Source organism: Silurus meridionalis, chromosome 7 (assembly GCF_014805685.1).
Source record: "Silurus meridionalis isolate SWU-2019-XX chromosome 7, ASM1480568v1, whole genome shotgun sequence".
NCBI lineage: Eukaryota > Metazoa > Chordata > Actinopteri > Siluriformes > Siluridae > Silurus > Silurus meridionalis.
In genome coordinates, this window is record NC_060890.1 from 4,668,024 (window position 1) to 4,693,045 (window position 25,022).

General features: G+C 37.1%; 1 protein-coding gene across 1 annotated transcript; it reads right to left on the bottom strand.

Moving 5' to 3' along the window:
* Window positions 1-269: 269 nt before the first annotated feature.
* zgc:92313 (uncharacterized protein LOC436869 homolog) lies at window positions 270-19,831 on the bottom strand. Its single transcript, XM_046853750.1, has 7 exons — window positions 19,588-19,831; window positions 18,483-18,506; window positions 9,300-9,385; window positions 4,383-4,459; window positions 3,963-4,234; window positions 3,370-3,530; window positions 270-915 (listed from the first exon to the last, which is right to left on the bottom strand). Exons 1-7 carry the CDS (start codon window positions 19,625-19,627, stop codon window positions 658-660), a joined length of 918 nt encoding a protein of 305 aa, XP_046709706.1. The 5' UTR covers window positions 19,628-19,831; the 3' UTR covers window positions 270-657.
* Window positions 19,832-25,022: the final 5,191 nt, after the last annotated feature.

The following is a 25,022-nucleotide window of genomic DNA, read 5'->3' on the forward strand; positions in this document are numbered from 1 at the left end:
CACTAAACCACGACCGCAATTCATGCACACTTCATATGGCTGAAAACGACAAGAGCACAGGGTAAGGAGCAGGAGCTTGAGGTTCGATTGGGAGTTTCATGAGTGTTTTTTTGGCTAGTGAGCAGATAAAATGATTTTGCACCAGCATGACAACAGAACGTTTGTTTGCAATAAAAAAAAAAAAAAAAACACGAGTGGGTTTTAGTGTTTCAAATAAAGAACGATTACTTGTAGTTGATTAACATGAAAAAGCCAGGAACACGTGTACATGCAGACACACTATACATGATTCTTTATTTTAAACAATCAAAGTAAACAAAGTTTAAAAAAAGGCAAGCTAAGTTTAAAAAGAAAAAATCAATAAATACTGGATCACATTATAGCACAGGAACCTATCTATTTTCCTCAATTTATTGTCAAATCTTGCAATTTACAGATATTTCATAAAATACTTAGGAGCAGGTTTTATAAAATGCTTAGAAGTTGAAAGCACATATCACTTCTGTTTATGCACAATCCCACTGAGTAGGCAAAGGCAAGTAGAACATCACATTCCATATACAGTATATAAACAGTAATCATGGTCTGCATTGCCTCTTTGTAAGTCATCTGAGGTTTGTGAATTTATCCTTCCGATGGTATTAGCTATAGGTGGCATTATCTCAGTAGCAGGGCCAATGTTAGCGCTATTACAGTCCTAGTGAGGATGACGAGCCAACCGGTCCAGTTGTGATCTGCAGCGGCACGCAGCTGTATTCCCTGAATGTTGCTCTGAATAAAGTTGGAAAATGCCGACACTCGAGCGTAGACACCGGGCCGGTTAGGCTGGGCACAACCCAGGCCAAAGCTTACAATACCAGCCTGTATCCAGTAGCCACTAGATGTTTGGCACACCAGCGGTCCTCCAGAATCCCCCTAAGGAGGAAAAAAAAAATTTTATTTGAGGGAGTATAGACAGATACATACACAATTAACATGGCAAACGATACAATACAATAAAGACACATATGAAGCAACTATCAAGGCGATGCGATACGATTCACCCCTATTAGAATGCGGTGCGATCCGATGCAATGGAAAAAATATGATTCTATCCAATTTAATATGGTACGGATGTCTTTGGTTCAAACAGACAGCAAATCATCAATTTGCTTTCAAAGGGCCTTCTGACTTCTAACGCATGGCCCTTTCACAAACAGACCTTTGTAGTGCATTGAATAAAACCAGACGATCTTTTCCTGTTCTGTCTCTAGGAAGATGCAGCTCTACCTCTGCCATGTTAATCTATAAACCATGTGACACGTCATTTACGTAGCAGCAGTGGTGCTGAGAGAACGTGCTTGAGAAACGAGGAGAAATCTATCTACATAGAAAATATTGGTCACAAATTATCGGTTACTTTCTAAATAATAAAAGTATAGTGCATCTACTAATATTTATATAGTAATAAATTGTTTTTTACCAATGCAAATATGTTAAGAATAACGAATGACAGTTTTCTTACCCTTATATACACGCATACATACACAAACATATAGTGCACCGACTAATAGCAACAATATTTACATACAAATAAATATTTTTTTACCGATGCAGATATGTTTAAAAAAAAATTGTAATAATATTTTATATATATATATATATATATATATATATATATATATATATACACACACACACACACACACACACACACACACGGTGAGGAAAATAAGTATTTGAACACCCTGCTATTTTGCAAGTTCTCCCACTTAGAAATCATGGAGGGGTCTGAAATTGTCATCGTAGGTGCATGTCCACTGTGAGAGACATAATCTAAAAAAAAAAAAAATCCAGAAATAATGTATGATTTTTAAACTATTTATTTGTATGATACAGCTGCAAATAAGTATTTGAACACCTGCCTATCAGCTAGAATTCTGACCCTCAAAGACCTGTTAGTCTGCCTTTAAAATGTCCACCTCCACTACATTTATTATCCTAAATTAGATGCACCTGTTTGAGGTCATTAGCTGCATAAAGACACCTGTCCACCCCATACAATCAGTAAGAATCCAACTACTAACATGGCTAAGACCAAAGAGCTGTCCAAAGACACTACAGACAAAATTGTACACCTCCACAAGTCTGGAAAGGGCTACGGGGAAATTGCCAAGCAGCTTGGTGAAAAAGGTCCACTGTTGGAGCAATCATTAGAAAAAGGAAGAAGCTAAACATGACTGTCAATCTCCCTCGGACTGGGGCTCCATGCAAGATCTCACCTCGTGGGGTCTCAATGATCCTAAGGTAGGTGAGAAATCAGCCCAGAACTACACGGGAGGAGCTGGTCAATGACCTGAAAAGAGCTGGGACCACCGTTTCCAAGGTTACTGTTGGTAATACACTAAGACGTCATGGTTTGAAATCATGCATGGCACGGAAGGTTCCCCTGCTTAAACCAGCACATGTCCAGGCACGTCTTAAGTTTGCCAATGACCATTTGGATGATCCAGAGGAGTCATGGGAGAAAGTCATGTGGTCAGATGAGACCAAAATAGAACTTTTGGGTCATAATTCCACTAAACGTGTTTGGAGGAAGAAGAATGATGAGTACCATCCCAAGAACACCATCCCTACTGTGAAGCATGGGGGTGGTAGCATCATGCTTTGGGGGTGTTTTTCTGCACATGTTACAGGGCGACTGCACTGTATTAAGAAGAGGATGACCGGGGCCATGTATTGCGAGATTTTGGGGAACAACCTTCCCTCAGTTAGAGCATTGAAGATGGGTCGAGGCTGGGTCTTCCAACATGACAATGACCAAGCACACAGCCAGGATAACCAAGGAGTGGCTCTGTAAGAAGCATATCAAGGTTCTGGCGTGGCCTAGCCAGTCTCCAGACCTAAACCCAATAGAGAATCTATTGGAGGGAGCTCAAACTCCGTGTTTCTCAGCGACAGGCCAGAAACCTGACTGATCTAGAGAAGATCTGTGTGGAGGAGTGGGCCAAAATCCCTCCTGCAGTGTGTGTGCAAACCTGGTGAAAAACTACAGGAAATGTTTGACCTCTGTAATTGTAAACATAGGTGTTCAAATACTTATTTGCAGCTGTATCATACAAATAAATAGTTAAAAAAATCATACATTGTGATTTCTGAATTATTTTTTTATTATTATGTCTCTCACAGTGGACATGCACCTACAATGACAATTTCAGACCCCTCCATGATTTCTAAGTGGGAGAACTTGCAAAATAGCAGGGTGTTCAAATACTTATGTTCCTCACTATATATATATATATATATATATATATATATATATATATATATATATATATATATATATATATATATATATATATATATTTATAAAAAAGGACACACACTTACCTGGCAGGAATCTTTCCCGCCTTGTTGAAAGCCAGCACAGAGCATGTCGTAGCGAATGTTAACCTGCTCTGTGGCTTGGATCTGGAACATCTCTTGGCAGGCGGTTTGATCGATAATTGGCACCTGCACTTGCTGTAGATTTCCCGCCCCCTGCAAAGAGACTATCCCCAAAACAGGACACATTAGAATGTTACAGTAAGCCATATCTCTTCACACACATTTCTATTTTGTTTTCTCTAAAAATATCCTACAATTTTTTGTTTGTTTGTTTGTTTGTTTTACAGAGGAAAGTCCTCTGGCCTCTATTTTTTTTCCCTGTTTCTACATGACTATTTTCTTTTGTTTTTGGTAAAGAACAAATGACTAAAATGCAGATAAGGCTACAGAACCCTCACTTTTGTCAATAAGTCTTAAGTGCATCAGTGTCCCAAGGCCAGGATATGCATGAAAAGCTTAATGTTCATATATGACCAGAATTACTGATTAAATAAAATATTGATAATACTGCAAACATGGACCGAAACACACTACAGCTGTATTTTAATAATATTTTCCTCTCAACCCTCTCAACCGGCATCCCTACCCACACTTACTTCCATCTCTGATGTCTCCCCAGCCTGTGATAGTGCACTGCGTTCCTGCAGCAAACGTAACGTCTGCGTTTGGGAGGCACACGGGTTGGACGTGATCAGACCACGTGACTGGAGTAGCCAACTCCACTAAAGCGATGTCCTGGCCCAGCTGCGGATCCGTGTAGCCATACGGCACCACCACGCGATTAATCCGATGAACCGACTCGGTTGGGTTCCAACCGTTCAGCTTTAGACGGCCTGCGTAGATCGTATGTTGGGAAATGTCCTGAGGACTGGAAACACGACAAGATAGAAAGGCAGATGCGCCAAACATGACCATCAAGCATGATCTAATCAGCAAAGGTGCAAGATCGAATAAATTAGACTGCACAGAAATAAAGAATAACAAAGATCGAATAAAGAATAAAGAACGAAACTCACTTTGGGAAACAGTGAGCTGCAGACATAACCCAGGTCTGAGCAATGATTGTTCCTCCACATATATGTCCTTCAGCGTTCTGAGAATAAATGGTTTACTGGGTTAAGTTGAAGCAATGTTTTAGCAATTTATTCAGAACAAGCCAAAAAGTTCCTAAAAAAGGAAGTAAAATTTCAATATGGTCCATATGTACTATAGGTCAACTGATTCATCGGTTTTTAGCAATTAATCGGCACGGATAGTTGATTCAAGTAAATTTTTTAAGAAATATAGAACAAAATTCACATATATTAAAATTTTTGTGTATTTGTCCCTAATGAGCAAGCCTGGGGCAACTGTCAGGTAAAAACTCCCTTAGATGGTATGAGGAAGAAACCTTGAGAGGAACCAGACTGAAAACTCATCTATCACCCAAGAGTGTGATTATAATACATAAACATTACAAACCCCGGAGAGAGAGAAATATCATGCGCACTGAAGTGTGTGATAACTAATGTCCTTTCTACAGTCCAATACAGTCAGTTGGGGTTGTGGATCCAGGAGCTCCTGAGCAACTTAACTCGTTTTTTTAAAGGAATGGGAACAATAGTACTCGGTCTGCATACTTCCATCTTTAGAGCATGTATAAGAATAGCTGTGGATTTAGACTGCTGATGTTCTGGTTACCTCGTGCATTGATTATTGTAACTCTCTTCTGGTTGAGTTACCTCACAAACTCCAGCTGCCTGTTTAATTACTAGAATCTCCTCCATCGAGCAGACATCCCCGGTTCTTTATCATCTACACTGGCTTCCTGTCAAATATCGAAGAGTACAAGCTTCTGCTTCTAACTTTCAAAGCGCTTCATAATCCTGTAGCCTCATACCTACTGACTTGCTTCATACCTACACCCCAAAGAGCACTCTCAGATCTTCCTCATTTGTTTCCCTCACTGTACTTTGCTCGTTTAGTCAATATTAGGGCATTTAGCTGGGCTGCTCCTTATCTCCAGAATTCTCGCCCACAATCAATACGAGAAAGTGACAAAATAGAGCAAAAATAAATACCGAAAGTTTTTCCGGTTTCCGTTATACAGTGCGAGAGTGGCCTCTAGAGGCGAATCACTTATTTAAAACTTTTTTTATTGTTAATTTTGAAATGTAACTTTTTATTTATTTAGAGCGTTTTTTTTTTTTGCTTCTGTCTGAATGCATGTCTTATTTTCCCTCAATATGTATTATTCATATTTATTTCATTTAGCACATTTCCATGATTTAGTACTTTTTTGTAGTAAAGTTCAGTTCTATTTTAATTAAATTCAATTCTTATTATTTGTATAGCGCTTTTAACAATGAACATCATCTCAAAACATCTTTATACAGATCATCTGGTGATAAAGAATGAATAAGATGTTCATGTGTAAAGTTTTACATGGAGTGTTATGTTTGTTTTTTTGTCCAGTATCTAAAAACAAATTGGTTGATTAATCAGTTATCTGCAAGTACGACCCAGCCTAGCTATCAGTAAAATCCACAGTTGACCTCGAACATAGAGACCTTATCATCACACCATTTAAGAATAACGTATGCAGATACCGGACCATCACAGTCAAAAAACTAATTTCAAACCCATGGACCGTATCACAGAGTCGCCCCCTTTGCGGTTACAATATCGGGAATGCTTTCTACAAGATTCTGGTGCTTGTCTGTAGGAATACATGCCCATTCAGTTCTATGAGCACTTGTGAGGTCAGGCACTTATGTGGGAAGAGACAGCCTGGCTCACAATCAATGTTCCAATTCATACCAAAAGTATTCATTTGGGTTGTCAGGGGTTTGTGTAGGGCTGTTCTTTTTGGTCAGGCTGCCAGAGAACATGTTTTCAATGCTTTAGTGTCCAATGACTGTGTGCTTTTACACTACTCTATGCTTGGCAGCCCTGTGCTGCCATCTGGCATAGTTTACCACCGTCGTTCCTAAATGCTTCCATCACACAATCATAGCTCTTCCAGATCAAGCAGGGCATCTTCCACAAACTGACTTGTTAAAAAGCATCCTATGACAAGACTACCTTCAAGATCAGTTAGCTTCAGTACAACAATTCCAGGTCTGTGTGTTGAATCTGTTAGCAATGAATATACCTGAAACATCGCAATTCAATGAACTAGAAATTAAGTTTTTCCTGCCATGCGAACAGTTTTTTAATTGAGCTATTAATAGTTTGATCAATAAAGCTAAGAGAACATACCCAGTCATTTGGTTGAGGATTTCCCAAAAAATATTTGAATGGTTCAAACAAAAGATGGCACGATTAAAAGTAAACATCAGTACAAGTACCCAAAGCTATTCCACTACATTTTTAGGCGACTGTGTGCTGGGTCCTTCTGTATGTAGGATTGTAATGCTCAATGCAAGCCGAAATTCCTACACTGCACAATGAGCAACTTATAGTCCTACAAAACACGATTACTTCAAGTTATTGTTTTAAAGGTGGTTCTAGAAGATCCTAATAAGAAGCCATGGGTGAACTTTTAAAATCAATGGACAACACAAACCTCTCCAGTCGGTGCACTTGCTGCAGGTTTTGATACCCATGCCTACCTGTAACCTAAACTACAGCTACTTAAAGGCTCACTAACTACAGTATTTAGTTTCAAAATGATGTTCTCATTCTCTCTCCAAATGTAGCGTCATATTCAACCAATGAAATATATAACGCTAGACTAAGAACGAATAAAAAGAACAAAGCTCAGGACAGACCAAGCTGAACATTGGGTGTTTTTTGTTCATCGGGTGCCTTAATCCTTTTTACTCAGGCTAATTTGCAGCAAAATCTGCAGATTGATTAAAAAAAATTGATCGTCAATATGGTCAATATGGCGTCTGGTACACATGGTCTGGTCGTGTTTGGATGCAAAATGGAAATTAGGGAATTGTTTAGAGGGCAGGTGAACAAAGCAGAAAAACCAGTTGGGGGAGCCCTTTTCTTGCGACTATGTAACCAAATCTCTTACTCTCAATTGACATTCCATACAGCTCTCAGTTTGGAGTATTATCATCTCGGGTATCTGATAATCAGCCACACGAAATACTCTGATATACTTTACACATATTATAATTGGCACATACACTTCTAATCCACATAAGAAGGCAGTGGTGTACAATATATGAGTAAATCGCAAAACCAATACACACCTACAGTGTGCACGCATATACCATGTGATGAATTCTAATAGTTTAGACTCCTGCGAATGAGTGTCTTTTAATCTGCATTTAGAATGTTCGCAAAATTCTGATTATTGGGCAGAAAATGTGTAAATTTACATTTTTATATAGTATATTGTGTATAGTAACACAAAAATTTCTGGTTTTTGCCGTCACCAAAAATCAGCTATTAAAATACACTACATTTCCAAAAGTATTGGGTCACCTGGTGTTGGCTCACACTGTATGATTATGTATGTAGGTCACACCTACGATGATATCAGTCTGAAGTCATGCACATGGTTATGTCAGGACTGGGACCTGTTTATACTTCTGACTTTTACAGGTCGCTTGCACGTGTTTTTGAGAAAGTAAACGCGGATGCATAACCTACACCTAGTTATGGGTCGTTGAGCGTATACCACATTCATTTCAAGGAGCGACAAATTAATGATTTGCAAAACTATCAAAAATTAACCGTTAGTTTTATCCATTCATTTTACAAACCGATCTAAAAGTGTGCCTGCTGTAAATCATACACCGTGATAAAGTAGAGTGGCAAGATTATTTATTAAAACAAATGCAAATGAATGAGGCTATTAGAGCAAATGAGAAAAAAGAAAGAGTGAATAATACGTCTGTCATGTAAATGAAGCAGTCGGTGTCAATTCTTCGTGTCAATTGTTTTCATGTATCGTTTTTATTTATCGTCTCCTCATGAATTTTATTTTGTGCCTCAGGAACTGCTACATAGCTAAGTAGTTCCTAGCAACACCATGCTGCCACTCTATGGCCCCTGAGCAGGGTCCTTAAATAGCTGCTCAGTTGTATGAATAAGATAAATGTACGTCACTCTAGATAAGGGCATCTACCAAATGTAAATGTAATATCATTAGGAAAATTTTCACAAGAGCTCTAACCTTTCACTATGTATGCAAACAAGATTGTTTATTTCTATGATTACAGTTAATAATATGGCAGTGCATTCATTTAGAACAGTGATTAAACTGAATGGAACTCCCTGTGCCAGCAGATCAGGATCAGACAGATATTCTTCTTCTTCTTCTTCTTCTTTCGGCTGCTCCCATTAGGGGTCACCACATCGGATCATCCATCATTACGCTTTGAACCCCGCGGCTTAAACAACAAAGCGGCTAATTTATGGATTTTTCCGGGGGTTTTCCCGGTTTCACAAGCTTCAAGACAAAAAACTGATCCCCATGACATTAGGCCAATGAAATTGCAGAACGGGTTTAGGTGAACCAATGAAATTCTTCAGTATAACAATGAATGTTGCTCCCACTGAATCGGGCCGCACTACTTTATAAATATGAATGCGGTTCCTCTGACGTTTGACCTGCACGGCATCAGGAGAAAAGCTTCACCGATGGTGATTTTTAAACGCACGACGATGCCAAAAGAAAAACTCCCGAGAGAAATAGTTGTGAAAGGAAGGAGGAAGACAGTGAACAATGACTTTCTTGGTAGACTACTGTTTAGATACAAGCCGTGTAACAGACACTGTCTTTTGATAAAGCCTGTGTAAAGTTCATTAGTTTCAATGAAGACACATGCGGCTTATAGACAGGTGCGGCGTATAATAAATAAAATGTAAAAAATTAGAAATAAAAATTTTTTAATCTTTGTAAAATTCAGTGGGTGCAGCTTATATTTGGGTGCGCTTAATAGTCCGGAAATTACGGTAGTCTAATCTGAACATTGGATTATTTACTGTACCTGTATATCGACCTGCCAGGGCCAGTGACCTGCAGCTGCATCAAATCCTCCAACTATTCGACTCTGGAGAGGCGGCTGACCGCATTCTGAAACACATTTTGAAAAGTAGGTACCTTTAAGCTAGGGTTTAAAAACATACTTGTTACATGAGGCAATAAAAAAAATAAAAACATCGTAGAGGACGATAAAAATTATTTGATATTCAAATTTCTTTTTTAAATGATTGTGAAATATCCTAAAAAAGATCTGTTAGCAGGGTCGCTTGTAAATCTTTTAGTAGTACTTAGATTCAAAATCTACCAAACCTTACGAAAATAAATATTTGGTACGTAGAATTTCCTGTCCAATAAAATGCTCATCACTTTAAATAGCATGTTGCTCAATGATTCATCAAAACATAAAACTATGCAGTATACCTACATAAGTGTACAGTGTAAAAGTCTTAGGCCACCATTAGATTCGTTGTTTCAGCAGTAATTTGATGACCATGCAGATTTATTTGATTTCTTTTTAATGGAATACAAGCAGATAATACACAAAATTTGTCTGCAGCTTCTGTAGGCTAAAGTGGCAAGCATTCAGTGTGACCTTGAGCAATAGCAGGAACCTGGTTCTTGTCAATCTAAATAAAATGGGACCATAATTAATGTCAAAGCTAACAGCTGCATTTGTCCTACGATTTCATATCAAAATGACTGCTGTGAGAAAGGTCTTTTACACCAGGTTCATACAGGACCTGCTCGAGCAACATACACATGCTGTACAATTTTAATTCACTGCAAACTTACTAATAAAACCAACTTTTAATCGCATCATTCCATTCAAAAGGCCAAAGATCGCAGAATTTGGCAAAATCATACTTTTACATTAGCAAGGCCACTCAATAACAAAAGGTGGTGGTGGCCTAAGACTACAACTTGTTCATTCTTATTCGACTTTTGCAATCTGCAGGGTGTTATTTAATCAATTAAATAAACAAATAACCATTTCCTCCTAAGGCATTTATTTCTTTTTTTTTTTATAAATCCAGCTCCCACTGTTTCTGCATTATAGTGAGTTGAGCAAGATTTTCTTTATACAGTCAACCCCCGATAATTCACGGTTCGAAACTTGCAGCTCAATAAATTCGCAGGTTTTCATTTAAAACTAACAGCATTGGAATCCGCAGTTGGACCGAATGCTCAGGAACGTTAGGAATGACATTTTAAACTATGTTTTCACTAACAAATTTTATAAAACTTTATAAAAACACATTATTATATTAAAATTACAATGTTTAGATGAATTCACTAAGGTATTTGCATCCAAAATTAGCAGATTTTCGTAATTAAATCATATAACGTAGGATAGGAATACAATCTGCACGTTATTGTGGTTAATTATGCACATGTGGTGCAAAAAAGGTTGGGGCCTGCTGACCTAAGACTTTTATACAGTTCTGTAGATCACCGTGTCCCTGCGGTGCAGCTACAAACCTTTGGTGTTGAATGCAATCATATTAAGCAATCTATAATACAAGGAGAAAACCTGCGTTAATAAGTTACATAAGTTGTAAAAACTTGCGCAGATTAGTTAATTAACCTCTCATACACAAATGTAAGACTTATGTGTTTGGAATTGTTGCAATCAGCATCGATAGGAGACCCACACACCAGGGTCTTTAAGGTCCTGCCAGTGCACTGTCCAGACAAAAATCTTATACTATGAAGTCCCTGGAACTGTCTGTGGATCTTTGTGTTCCAAATGTGGTAAGTCATATATGATGGCAAAGATATTGTGAATGAGAATCTTCCCAAGACCAAAGTGGCCTAAATAATAGAGGTTTTCACCGATAGTGAAATATCGCCTATTGGCAAAAGATCCATACCGATAGTTTTTCCAGGTTGCATTAAAACAGTATGAAAGCGGCCTCCAGAAAGATGCCACGTTCTGTTTATCTAAAGTGTATTTTTTATTAATTTTAGTTGTGTTTTTATTTATTTGGAGTGTTACTTCCTGTTTTAGTTTGAATGCATGTTTTTTATATTTATTAACATTAGTATCTTAATTTCACACTTTCAAGATTTAGTACTTTTTTTATTTATTTTAATATTATAAAGTTCAGTACGATTTTAAAGTGGGTTTTTTTTTTTTATTATTATTAAAATCGGTCATCGGCAAGTACGATCCAACCTAGCTATTGGTATCTGTAAAATAGAGTCGACCTCTGTTACAAAACAGTAACACTACACCTGGCAAAAAAACAATAATAGAAAATACAACCCGCAGCAGATCACCTGACTAATGCTATTCTGTCACAAACATAATAGAAGTCATTGTATAGGGGTGCTTCCGAGAGTGGAGTCTAGTGACAATAGATGAATGCACTGCAATACAGGAACATGTGTGGGGAAAAAAACGTGGACACAAACTTAGACTTGGGCAACATTTCACCTTTCAACACGACGATGACCCTAATGCTAAAAACAACCCCAGAGTGGCTCTTGGGCAAGTCTCTGAATGTCAGTGGGTGGTCCAGCTAAAGCACAGACTTGAACAACAAATATCTATGAAGAGACCTGAAGACAGTAGTTCATGAAACCTTGGAATCAAGTCTGATGATGATTGAGAAGATCTGCCATGAATGAAGAATGGGATAAATGGCCTAAATAGCCAATCCAAGAGTAAAAAAAGCTCACGAATGTGTATCCAAAAGACACACTGCCAAAAAGATTTCTACATAGTACTGAATAGATCACATTAAATAAAATACAATTGTGTCTAAAAACAGGTTCTCCTCATCATGAGCAAAAATACTGATGGTCAAAATGGTAATTACATCTAGAGGTCGACCGATAATGAATTTTACTGATACTGATAGCTGATAGTTAAAACAGCTCAGCTACTAAAACATAGTTAAAACAGCTCGGTTAGATGGTACTCGCTGATAACCGATTAGTCAACCGATCCATTTTTTAAATGGATACTAGACCCAAAAAAATAAAATAAAATCCAGGTAAAATATTACTCAAATCAAATAAAATATTATCTTCTGACATGTCTGTCTATGCATACTCTTTGCACAGTATATTGTATAGTACTATATTTACACACATCATATATTATTACCTACCGCACCTTCTGTACATTAATCTCCCTCATCCCTGTATATATGGACCTCATACCCGATTGATCTACTGTTATTGTAAATAGGTCATTTATGCACTTCTGGTTAGATGCTAACTGCATTTCATTGGCTCTGTACATGTATCTTGCACAATGACTAAAAGTTTAATCTAATCTAATCTAGTGATTTACCTCTAGAGGGCGCTTAGTTATTAACTATCGGTGTCGACCTCTAGTTACACGCATAGCAAATCAAATGTTTACCACAATACACACTACACAAGTAAAGCTGTTCATTATATACTTTTTAATTCTACTATATACATATGTCATAATTGCTTGCTAATAATTGAGGTTACGGTTGCATCATTGCCCATGGGCACAAAAACCTGTACGAACACGCGCGAATGCAGAATAAAGCAGAATCTCTTTGTGAGGTTTTAAAGGGGATCTATTGTAAACAAGGAAAGATATAAAATCACTCTCTCACTCTCTTTCATAACTTTCCCCATTTCAGATTTTCTCCCTAATATAAACAATGGCGAATTCTGGTTTACCAGGGCGTTCTCCTCTACTAAACAGGGAGAGTAAAAAAAATGTAAAAAGTTTCACTTAGACTGTATTCAGTATTCGTCAATCGGCAGGTGATAAAAGCAAATGGTTTTCTCGTGCAGCAGAATTCTAAGAGTAGTTTTTCTATAATCGTGAAGTTCTAATAATAATTCGATTCCACCAAGGCTTAAAATCACCTATAAAGAGCACAAACAATCTAAGTAGGCCATTGAAAATCTTCCTGAACATGCCTGCCAACAAAAAGAGGAAATCTGTTACGCTTTTTTTCCGTCATTCAAAACTGAATCAAACCCATTGCCCAAGGCATTTTGCTTTACAAAAAGCTTGTAAGACCACACTTGACTTTGAGAAAGCATGGCTACAATATCAGCTCCATATTTACTTAATTCATGTACATTTCTTTTGTTTTTTTCTTTGCGTCATACCAACTTCTATGGTTATGCTCAAGGTGAAAGCTTGGTTTTGTTACACAATTAGAACATTTGAAATAAGATGTTTAAGATCCAACCTAGCTATTGGTATCTGTAAAATAGAGTCGACCTCTGTTACAAAACAGTAACACTACACCTGGCAAAAAAACAATAATAGAAAATACAACCCGCAGCAGATCACCTGACTAATGCTATTCTGTCACAAACATAATAGAAGTCATTGTATAGGGGTGCTTCCGAGAGTGGAGTCTAGTGACAATAGATGAATGCACTGCAATACAGGAACATGTGTGGGGAAAAAAACGTGGACACAAACTTAGACTTGGGCAACATTTCACCTTTCAACACGACGATGACCCTAATGCTAAAAACAACCCCAGAGTGGCTCTTGGGCAAGTCTCTGAATGTCAGTGGGTGGTCCAGCTAAAGCACAGACTTGAACAACAAATATCTATGAAGAGACCTGAAGACAGTAGTTCATGAAACCTTGGAATCAAGTCTGATGATGATTGAGAAGATCTGCCATGAATGAAGAATGGGATAAATGGCCTAAATAGCCAATCCAAGAGTAAAAAAAGCTCACGGATGTGTATCCAAAAGACACACTGCCAAAAAGATTTCTACATAGTACTGAATAGATCACATTAAATAAAATACAATTGTGTCTAAAAACAGGTTCTCCTCATCATGAGCAAAAATACTGATGGTCAAAATGGTAATTACATCTAGAGGTCGACCGATAATGAATTTTACTGATACTGATAGCTGATAGTTAAAACAGCTCAGCTACTAAAACATAGTTAAAACAGCTCGGTTAGATGGTACTCGCTGATAACCGATTAGTCAACCGATCCATTTTTTAAATGGATACTAGACCCAAAAAAATAAAATAAAATCCAGGTAAAATATTACTCAAATTAAATAAAATATTATCTTCTGACATGTCTGTCTATGCATACTCTTTGCACAGTATATTGTATAGTACTATATTTACACATACATCATATATTATTACCTACCGCACCTTCTGTACATTAATCTCCCTCATCCCTGTATATATGGACCTCATACCCGATTGATCTACTGTTATTGTAAATAGGTCATTTATGCACTTCTGGTTAGATGCTAACTGCATTTCATTGGCTCTGTACATGTATCTTGCACAATGACTAAAAGTTTAATCTAATCTAATCTAGTGATTTACCTCTAGAGGGCGCTTAGTTATTAACTATCGGTGTCGACCTCTAGTTACACCCATAGCAAATCAAATGTTTACCACAATACACACTACACAAGTAAAGCTGTACATCATATACTTTTTAATTCCACTATATACATATGTCATAATTACTTGCTAATAATTGAGGTTACGGTTGCATCATTGCCCATGGGCACAAAACCTGTCTGAACAGCGAATGCAGAATAAAGCAGAATCTCTTTGTGAGGTTTTAAAGGATCTATTGTAAACAAGGAAAGATATAAAATCGCTCTCTCACTCTCTTTCATAACTTTCCCCATTTCAGATTTTCTCCCTAATATAAACAATGGCGAATTCTGGTTTACCAGGGCGTTCTCCTCTACTAAACAGGGAGAGTAAAAAATGTAAAAGTTTCACTTAGACTGTATTCAGTATTCGTCAATCGGCAGGTGATAAAAGCAAATGGTTTTCTCGTGCAGCAGAATTCTAAGAGTAGTTTTTCTATAATCGTGAAGATCTAATAATAATTCGATTCCACCAAGGCTTAAAATCACCTATAAAGAGCACAAACAATCTAAGTAGGCCATTGAAAATCTTCCTGAACATGCCTGCCAACAAAAAGAGGAAATCTGTTACGCTCATTCAAAACTGAATCAAACCCATTGCCCAAGGCATTTTGCTTTACAAAAAGCTTGTAAGACCACACTTGACTTTGAGAAAGCATGGCTACAATATCAGCTCCATATTTACTTAATTCATGTACGTTTCTTTTGTTTTTTTTCTTAGCTTCATACCAACTTCTATGGTTATGCTCAAGGTGAAAGCTTGGTTTTGTTACACAATTAGAACATTTGAAATAAGATGTTTAAGATCACTTTTCTCTAAAAACTAATACTACATTTGGGTTTATTTGCTTTAAAACCTTTTCAAGAGTGTCATAGTCAAACAAGTTTCTCCAAGGCTATAAGTATTACAGTCTATCAAAGCATGCTTAATGGACATCGGGATTTGACAGGTTTGGCATTTTGGAGGATTTTCCATGTACGTTTTAGCAGGAAAAAAGAACAATTTTGAAAGAATGGCAGAAGCAGAAATGCAGACCGATGGCTTTTTGAACGTTTTTACACTGGGCCAGTTGGTATGGAGGAGCTCTTTAAGCGGTGGTATGCGGAGTCACCAGCTCGGTGACCTCTCTTTTGAAACTCATAGCGCTTTTCTACATTCGACATTCTCTTTGTGCTTTAGAAAGCGTTAAGGCAACGTCACTCTGGCATGTGAATGACATTCCAAGTAAATGAATAATCTATGAATATGGTAGGTAAACTGAAAGAAAAAAAAAAAGCTTTATTTAATTACCTCATTTTATTTGTATGGCACTTTTAACATTAAACATAAAAAAATTATAATAAAAAAAATTTGAGTAAAATCAGCCTATTATAATAATTCTCTAACTAAAGATGTGAGAATAAAGAAGATTTTAATAAATATTTTCAACATGCGTGAATAAATCCAGCCCTTCTGTGACAGAATGAAGTTACACTTTCCATGACCCGTGACTAATACAGGCGGGATATACAGTAATCCCCCATTTATCGCGGTGGTTACGTTCCAAAACCACCTGCACTAAACGAAAAACCGCAATAAACGGAAAATGCTTTTTTTTTAGTTATTTTTTTATTTTAAACCGTAAATCATTCTCTCACACACTTTAAACACAAACTATTCGTGAGGATATAGCCAGATGAATTTTGTGTAAATTGGTAGACATAGAGTACACCATCACATTTATAGTGAGTAGATGTACTGTACAGTATACAGTTCTGTAGTAACGTAGCCTGTGTGTAGTTTCTCTGCCTGTTTATTGGTTGAGTGTCCTATGACATTAGAAAAGAGGCGGGGTTAAATATACACGTCACCTCATTCTTTACTTCCTGGACTGTACTGTAATAACATTTTACTTCATTTCATAATTAATAATTATATTTTATTAATAAATTTCATTATTTCAACATAAAACACTATGAAAAAAACAATTCCCTATATACGTTTTTTGGTCTATCGTGCTACCCTCTAGAGACCAGGAAAATCAGCCAGACTAATTAGTTATCTGGCAAATGCAATTCCGTGATAAACTGAGAGCGCGAGATTCGAACCACGGTAAATCAGCTTTGCATAGCAGTACAGACTTACTGTCCTCTGAAAATAACATACAGCCATTAGTGTCTAAATAGTTGGCAAGAAAAGGGAGTACACGCTAAGTGTTCATCATGTAATCATGCAAAGCCACATGTCCGTTTCATCATGTTCATGTTTTTGTCTGCTTGACAGAACCATATAAATGTGTATATCTTGTATGGGCAGTTATAATTTGGTGCTTTGAGTACAATTCTCCCATACTGACCACTGGATGTTCAACACGGTACCTTATGGTAAAGACTCTGAGGATCTGAGAAGTAGAATTGTTGCTCTCCAAAAAGATGGCCGAGGCTACAAGAAGATCAGCAACACCCTGAAACTGAGTTACAGTACAGTGGCCAGGGTCATACAGAGGTTTTCCAAGATGGGTTCCACTCGGAACAGACCTCGCAAGGGGCCAACAAAGAAGTCGAGTCCTCGTGCTGTGCGTCAGGTGCAGAAGCTGCCTTAAAAAAACAGACGCATGACTGCTGCCAACATTGTTTTAGAGGTTGCAGAAGCTGATGGTCTGCTTGTCGGTGCTCAGACCATACACCGCTAGTCATTTTGCATGGCCTTAATCACAGAAGGAAACATCTTCTAAAGCTGGATAACAAGAAAACCTGCAACCTGTCCAAGAGCATGAATTACTCCAAACCATGTCCTGTGGTCTGATGAGACTCAGATAAACTTTTTTGGCTCAGATGGTGTCCAGCAACAGAAACATAATAACGCCCCTAATAAACACACCGCCAAGATGACAACTGCCTTGCTGAGGAAGGTGATGAACTGACCAACTATGCCTTCAGGCCTGAACCCTAATGAGCATCTGTGGGGATCCTCAAGCTGGAAGGTAAAGAAGCATCATGTGTCCAACATCCAGCAGCTCTGTGATGTCATTATGGAGGAGTGAATAAGGATCTCAGCAACAACATGTGCAGCTCTGGTGAATTCCATATCCAAGTTTCATTTCTACAGTATTGTCCCTTGAGAACATATAATGAATGGTTGCTGAAAGGTGAAGGGTGTACTCACTTTTCTGAGATACAGCATATATACATACTGTCATCCAAATTTCAAAGAAGAAAAGAAAAGGAAAAAATCTCTCAAATTGTTATATTCAGCTAAAGCGTCCACAACCCCCAGGTTGGTTGAATGAAACAATGACCAAAAAAAAGGAAGAAAAAAAAGGAAGAAAAAAAGGAAGAAAAAATGATTATCAAAAATCCTGCCTATACAACTATAAATAAAAATCAATCATAAATCATACTATTGTGTTTATAAATTAGATACTCATTTTGAATACTGCCCCAACATAAATCACTGAATTGTTTGTTCAAACAAAAGGTTTGATTATTTTTTTTTGTACATCAGTAATTTTAACTTTAGAAATAATAGTCCTAAACGTCAGGTAGTGTCACCACGTTGGTGAACAGTCACAGTGAAACTGGAGCAGATTTACTTGATCTCTGTGCATTTTCATTTCATCGACTGCAATCGTCTTAAACAGTAGCACGTCTGCATGACGTTTCTTGGACCCTGCGTACGTTAAGCGCATGCAAATAAAGAGAGAAAGTTTCGAACCCGAATTCAAATGAACGCCGCTGCTGACAAATCCCTCCGGTGTGATTCCTAAACTGGAAGTTGTTGAGCAATTCAAAACAATGAAAAAAGGAAAAAAAGAGAGAGATATACACTTACCTTGTGCATTACTTGTCCACAAACCTTAAAAAGAGATAAAGAAAATAAATCTTTTTAACAACTGTCCAAAAGCACAGAAACTCCCACCCACTTGTTTCAACTTCTAGTCACAAAAAGCATCATTTCTCTTGTATAAAATATTGCACTGATACCAAAATGTAACTCTTTAAAGAAAAACATAGAAACTACATATTTACAGTCATATCTTAAGTGCGATGAGAGAAATAACTTCTGCTGGGAGTCTAGACTGAACTTGAATGTGTTAAGTTTACCTTTAATAAATAATTGTAGCATTTTTAATATTATAACTCGTAGTCAGAGGCAAGTATATTATGCCACACATAGAAATAACTAAATAATATATATATACACACACACACACATATATATATATATATATATATATATATATATATATATATATATATATATATATATATATATATATATATATATATATATATATATAAAAACAAGCTTTTGACTACATGTCTATATATGTATAAATGTGTATGTGACAAATAAAGATTGATTTGATTACATTTACATCCAAATGATATGCTTCTTGCTCCTTGTGCTTCTTCTAGGGATTCTCCAATAATATATGTATATTTCTAAGCATATATTTACATATATACACACACTACACTATATATAGATAGAAATGCACCACACATACACAAACAATTCCATTTACACATGATCTTGTTTGTTCACATGACTGGTATTCTCATTAGAATACAAAACATAAAAATCTAGCCAAACTGTAAGCTACTCGTCTCGTTCTCGCCTATTTATGTGTATACATATGTAAATATACAAAAATATATTTGAATATTAGATTTGCATATATTTCAACATGTATATTGTCGCGCGCGGGCACACACCTTTGAACACCCCTAAAGAATCGGGCTCGAGGGTCACCCAAATCACAAGGAAAAAAAGTACTTTTAATAAAGTTTTATATATATATTAATTTCTCAAATGTTTAACATGTATAACTTTAAATAAGTTACATAAACTTTTGCCCAGGAAAATATGTTTGTTTGATCTGTAATTCTGTTAATTAGACACAATCAATATGAGGAACAAACAGGATCCTCACCCAATAACAACCAGCAAGGGGTCCAAGCGAAGTTCTGCATCCTCGGACTCGCAGAAAAGTTTAAGAAAAGCTCCAAATTGTTTGGTGAGAGAATAAAAAAGTACTAAAAAAAAAACACACCAAACAAACAACCCAAAACTCCGAGAGAGCAGCTCGTGAAACTCACACTACTACAAGTTTCGCTCAAAAATATGCCAAGCAGGAACGAGGGAACTAAGTGAGTTTCGGCTGCAGGTCCAATTCATAATACCTTCCTGTTCCCTGTTTAGGTTCCCTAACCAAAGAGGAACACGCGCCTGTATCTCTTTGAAGTGCACTACATGACCAAGAGGCGTTGGAGATTGAGCGCAGACCCAAAAAAACAAAAATACCTGTCGCAGGTTTAAAAAACGAAACCCCGCCCACCTCTCTTTTTCCTCACCTTCACACCACGTGACTGAGACTGAGCCCTTATTCAGGAGCACCATGAAGCACCATGGCGCATACCTTCATTGTCACCTTGATGTGTGGGACGTTCTCACTGGATAGAAATAAAATCAACACTATATATATATATATATATATATATATATATATATATATATATATATATATATATATATAGTGTTTTGTATATATATATATATATATATATATATATATATATATATATATATATATAATCTCTCTCACACACACACACACACACACACACACACACACACACAGTATATATATATATATATATATATATATATATATATATATAAAATCACAATTTAGAATATCAAATTGGTATGACTTATTTTGGAAGACATTTTGTTATAGTGTTGATTTTATATATATATATATATATATATATATATATATATATATATATATATATATATATATATATATATATATATATATATATATATATATATATATATATATATATATATAGTACATATTTCTCCGGATATACTGTGCGGACCATTTGCATAATAGAGATGCATGACCTGCTGCTGAGAGTTCCTCACAAGTGTGGGAGATGACTCCATGTGTGTTTACAAAGAAATGTACACAGATCTATAGTCAGCAAAAGGGAAGTCTCATCAGAGCTGGAAAAACCAGTCCACCTGGCAACCAGTGTGTATTTAAGACAGACAGGAAAGTTACAAATCCCAAATTCTGTTTTTTTTCAGATTCACAATAATCACACATATAAGGTCACGGGTGTTGTGGCAAGTTCAAGTCAGGAGTTTATTCCATCATTTATTCTTTTCTGTTAAACGGATGCTGAACTGTATGAGCAGTGGTGGGCAGTAAAGAAATAAATGTAAATCATTACCTTCCTTCATACTGTAACTAATAACTGATATTGTCATCACCAAGATGATGATGATGAGCATGAGCACTTCATGTTGTTTGAAGTTCTACAGCTGGAGAAGAAAAGTGACGTATAAAACCACTGCCACGGGTACACAGAACTGGATTCCTTACAGGAATGTCGTTACAAGTAAGTTTTTTATGATGCCGTCAGCTCTGTCTTGTGCCATTACAGATTTCAATATGTAAATCAACATCCAGGTTTCTGTCAATGATTAAAAGTGCTAAAGAACAAAACAATTAAATTTAATACTTTAATGTTATATAAAGAGTTTCCCCATGACACAACCATGATTCGTGCTAGCCTATTGTGCTATATTGTGTATTGTATATGATCATATGATCACGATTCTTACACTATACATTCACCAGGAACATGTTTTACCGCTGAGTCTCCAACAATGGACAGCTGATAACCTCAATAATGATGGAACTGTAATGAAGAGACATTTGGTGTCTGGTTTCTTCCTCATACCACCTCAGGGAGATTTTCCCCACCACAGTCGGATGCCTGTTCAAAAAGAGCTATACAAATACAATTGACTTGAATTGGACCATTTGTTTATTCCAGTTTCTGTTTGGTTACACTTTCATTTAATTCATTTCGTTCTTGGAAGTCATATGAGGACACTACATTTATTTGCCACTCCCTCTTTTTTTCTTCCTCCTCCTCCTCCTCCTCCACCTTCTCATCCTCCTCCTCCTCCTCCTCCCTCATTTCTGATCTGAATTGTTAATGATTGATAATGGAAGCTACAGCATTGATTACAGCAAGAATTTTCAAATGCGCTCCTAAGAACCTGTTACATTGCACAACTGGGGTTTTTTCCACTTCTATCAGTTTTAAAAGTGAAAGCAAACTCGCACAGCCTTAAACAGGAAATGCTAAGTTGCCCAGATTGATTTCACAACTTACATTTATAGAATTTGGCAGACACCCTGCTGTATATCCAGAGCGACTTATACAACTTAAGGGCCTTGCTCAAGGGCCCAGCAGTGGCAGTTTCGCAGCAGTTCGAACTTTTAGATCAGAAGTCCAATGTTTTAACCAATGAACTACTACGATGAGAGAAATTTAAGCCTCCTTTTTGTAGCCAAAACACCTTGTGATCAGCATGGATGCGATGAGAAATCCTATCTTTTACATTACACATATTAAACACTGAAGCCTTTAGAGTGCATTAAATACTATTAAATCAGAATGCTTTTGAAAACATTCAAAATTGCATATTTTTCTCTCTGTTTTCTCCTTCCGTCCACACTGAGACAGCGTTTTCAGTCAACGGAAACGTAACCCTGAAAGTCAAATGTCATAACCACTAAACTATTTCAGTATATAGCTTCAGTGTTTATTTGACCCTTAAAAATCAAAACTTCAGATTGAAAGTTGGCATCTGCCTTGTTATCAAGGCAGATTTCAGCTTACCTTAATATTTGCTTAGTAGCCCACACCTCCGGAGGCTTTAAATGCCTGGGGCCCAGTAGAGCTTTCTTCTTTGTCCAGAGCCCCTGGCTGCTCTTCTTATCTGATTTGACTGAAGACACCATTGTGATAGGGCCAATCATTAGTAGTGAGGAAGTACTGAGAAATACTGAGAATGTGGTGTTGAAAAAATGAAGCTTTCTTCTTACATTCTCACAAGCTTCTACCAGTGTAGAATAAAGACCATCCTAAGAGGCAATACTGCTTTCTCGTATGGAAACATGGCTATACAGTATCCCCAAGCCCTGCAAATAATCATGTGAGTTCTCTTTTACAGCTATATAATGTTGCTCGTTCTTGTCGATTTCTTCTCTATAACATCCGAAGGATTCGACCATTTCTGTCCATACAGGCTGCCCAGGTGCTTGTTCAGTCTCTTGTCATTTCAAGACTTGACTACTGCAACTCTCTGCTGGCAGGTCTTCCCCTGAACGCTATTCATCCACTGCAAATGATCCAAAACACAGCGGCACGACTTGTGTTCAATCAGCCCAAGTTTTCCCACACCACCCCACTGCTGCGCTCCCTTCACTGGCTTCCAGTAGCTGCACGTATCAGATTCAAAACAATGATGCTTGCCTACAAGGCCAAAAATGGACCAGCACCATCTTACTTCAGTGACCTCATCACATCTCGCACTGCACCACGCTGTCTGAGATCCTCCAGCACTGCTCGACTGGTACCACCTTCTCTCAGAATGAGAGGTAAGTACACTTCAAGGCTCTTCTCTGTTCTGGCACCGAGGTGGTGGAATGAACTTCCCCTAGATGTCCGTACAGCAGAGTCCCTGATTATCTTCAAACGACGACTGAAAACCTACATCTTCCTGAAATACCTAAATTAGCACTTTCCAAGTTTGTAGAATTCGAGTTATATTTATATTAAGTTTGTAATCTCGCGTACCAGTGTAGATTTATTCATTACTAGAGATTTAAAGCACTTTTGGACGTCGCTCTGGATAAGGGCGTCTGCTAAATGCCGCAAATGTAAATGTAAATGTCTATGGGGTTTAAGGGTCTTGCTCAAGGGCACAGGATTGGAATCTTGGTGTGGCTGAGATTTTAACTTATGACCTTCAGCTCCAAGGTCTAATGCCTTAACTATTAACCTACCACCTAGTTTGCTTGTTGAAGCTTTGCATGCTACTGACAGAAGAGAGTGCTGTTTTACCCCTTCCTTGTGTTGTTTAATAGCAGATCTTTCAAACCTTGGACCCAAGGGACTTTTACAGACATTGCAGTGGTCAGCAAAACCTGGACCCAACTTTGCTTTGATATTTAATTAGTACTAAATTATGAAAAGTCAATGTGGCTGCAGGTGGCATTGTTTTCTTTTACCAGAAAATGTAACTCTGGACAAACTAGCACAAAATCTCTGCATAGAATCAGGAGTGTGTCTGACCTAAGCTACACTTGTAGCATTTAACCCATAAAGAACCTATTTATTTTCAATCATTTTGTCTTTAAGGTGCCATTATTACAATCACAAGTCCTTGTCATGCACAATACCGAGTGCATAACCTGAGTCTCGGTTGTACCAGAGGCCAAATTACAGGCTTTAAAAAGCAATTTACCACTGAGTAAAAGACATGTTGTGCTACAACTGCAAATTCTACTGACCCGTGATTCTGTCTGTGGAAAAACGTTTCCATATCTGCGAATCTAAGAATGGGCTGATCTGAGAGGTCAGGTCTAGGTTAGTAGACCTCATAAAAAATCTGGAGACAAGTAGAAAGACACGTTTCATCCTCTGCTATGGGGCAGAGCGTTTCTTACCCAACACTGTGCAGAGATGTGTTGTTTTTTGTTTGTATAGGATGATGTTGAGAAATCTTTGAGCTATGAATTTAGCTTAGCTTTACTTAGCAGTATCATCTAGCATTACTTAGTATTCAGCATTAATTTCAGCATTATTAATCTCAGTAGTAATTGTAATCTAACACTTATCATGTATAGATACTTAGTGGTGAAATTGATAGAATGTATAACCAAGCTTAACATAGGGGTTATAAGTATAAAAACATAGATTTTAGAATATAACTTTACTTCTGCACCAAGAATTATATGAGTTTTATGCATTAAACTGTATATAGCGATACTTTTATTATTTAGAAATTCGGCAATAAATTGTGACCAATATTTGATATATAGATGGCCTTTCCCCGCTAAACTGTTTCATGAGTGTGTTCTCTAAACACCACTGTTACTACGTAAATATAACATATCACAACACAACACAAATCCTCACAGCCATAGTTCAAAATCGTAAAAAAGCTACGCAGAAGTTATAGAATTAACATAAGCGTTGATTCTATTATATCATGCAAGAGGTGGACCAAGTCTGAAATGTTCAGAAGAACATGTGTTGTGATGATCATGTGTTGGCCATATTGTGTACATTTTATTTCGATGAGAAGAAAAGTCTAATTTGGCCATAAACCTATATTTGAATTAAACTCAAAATTCTTTTGACGTTGGTTCCACATAACCATATCCAGGTGTGACCAGAGATCAATGTTCCTGTCTCTTTCCTCTCTTCAGATCTGCCTGATTCATTTTAATGCCCTACCTCTGGATGGAGTTCCATTCCATTGGAGACACTC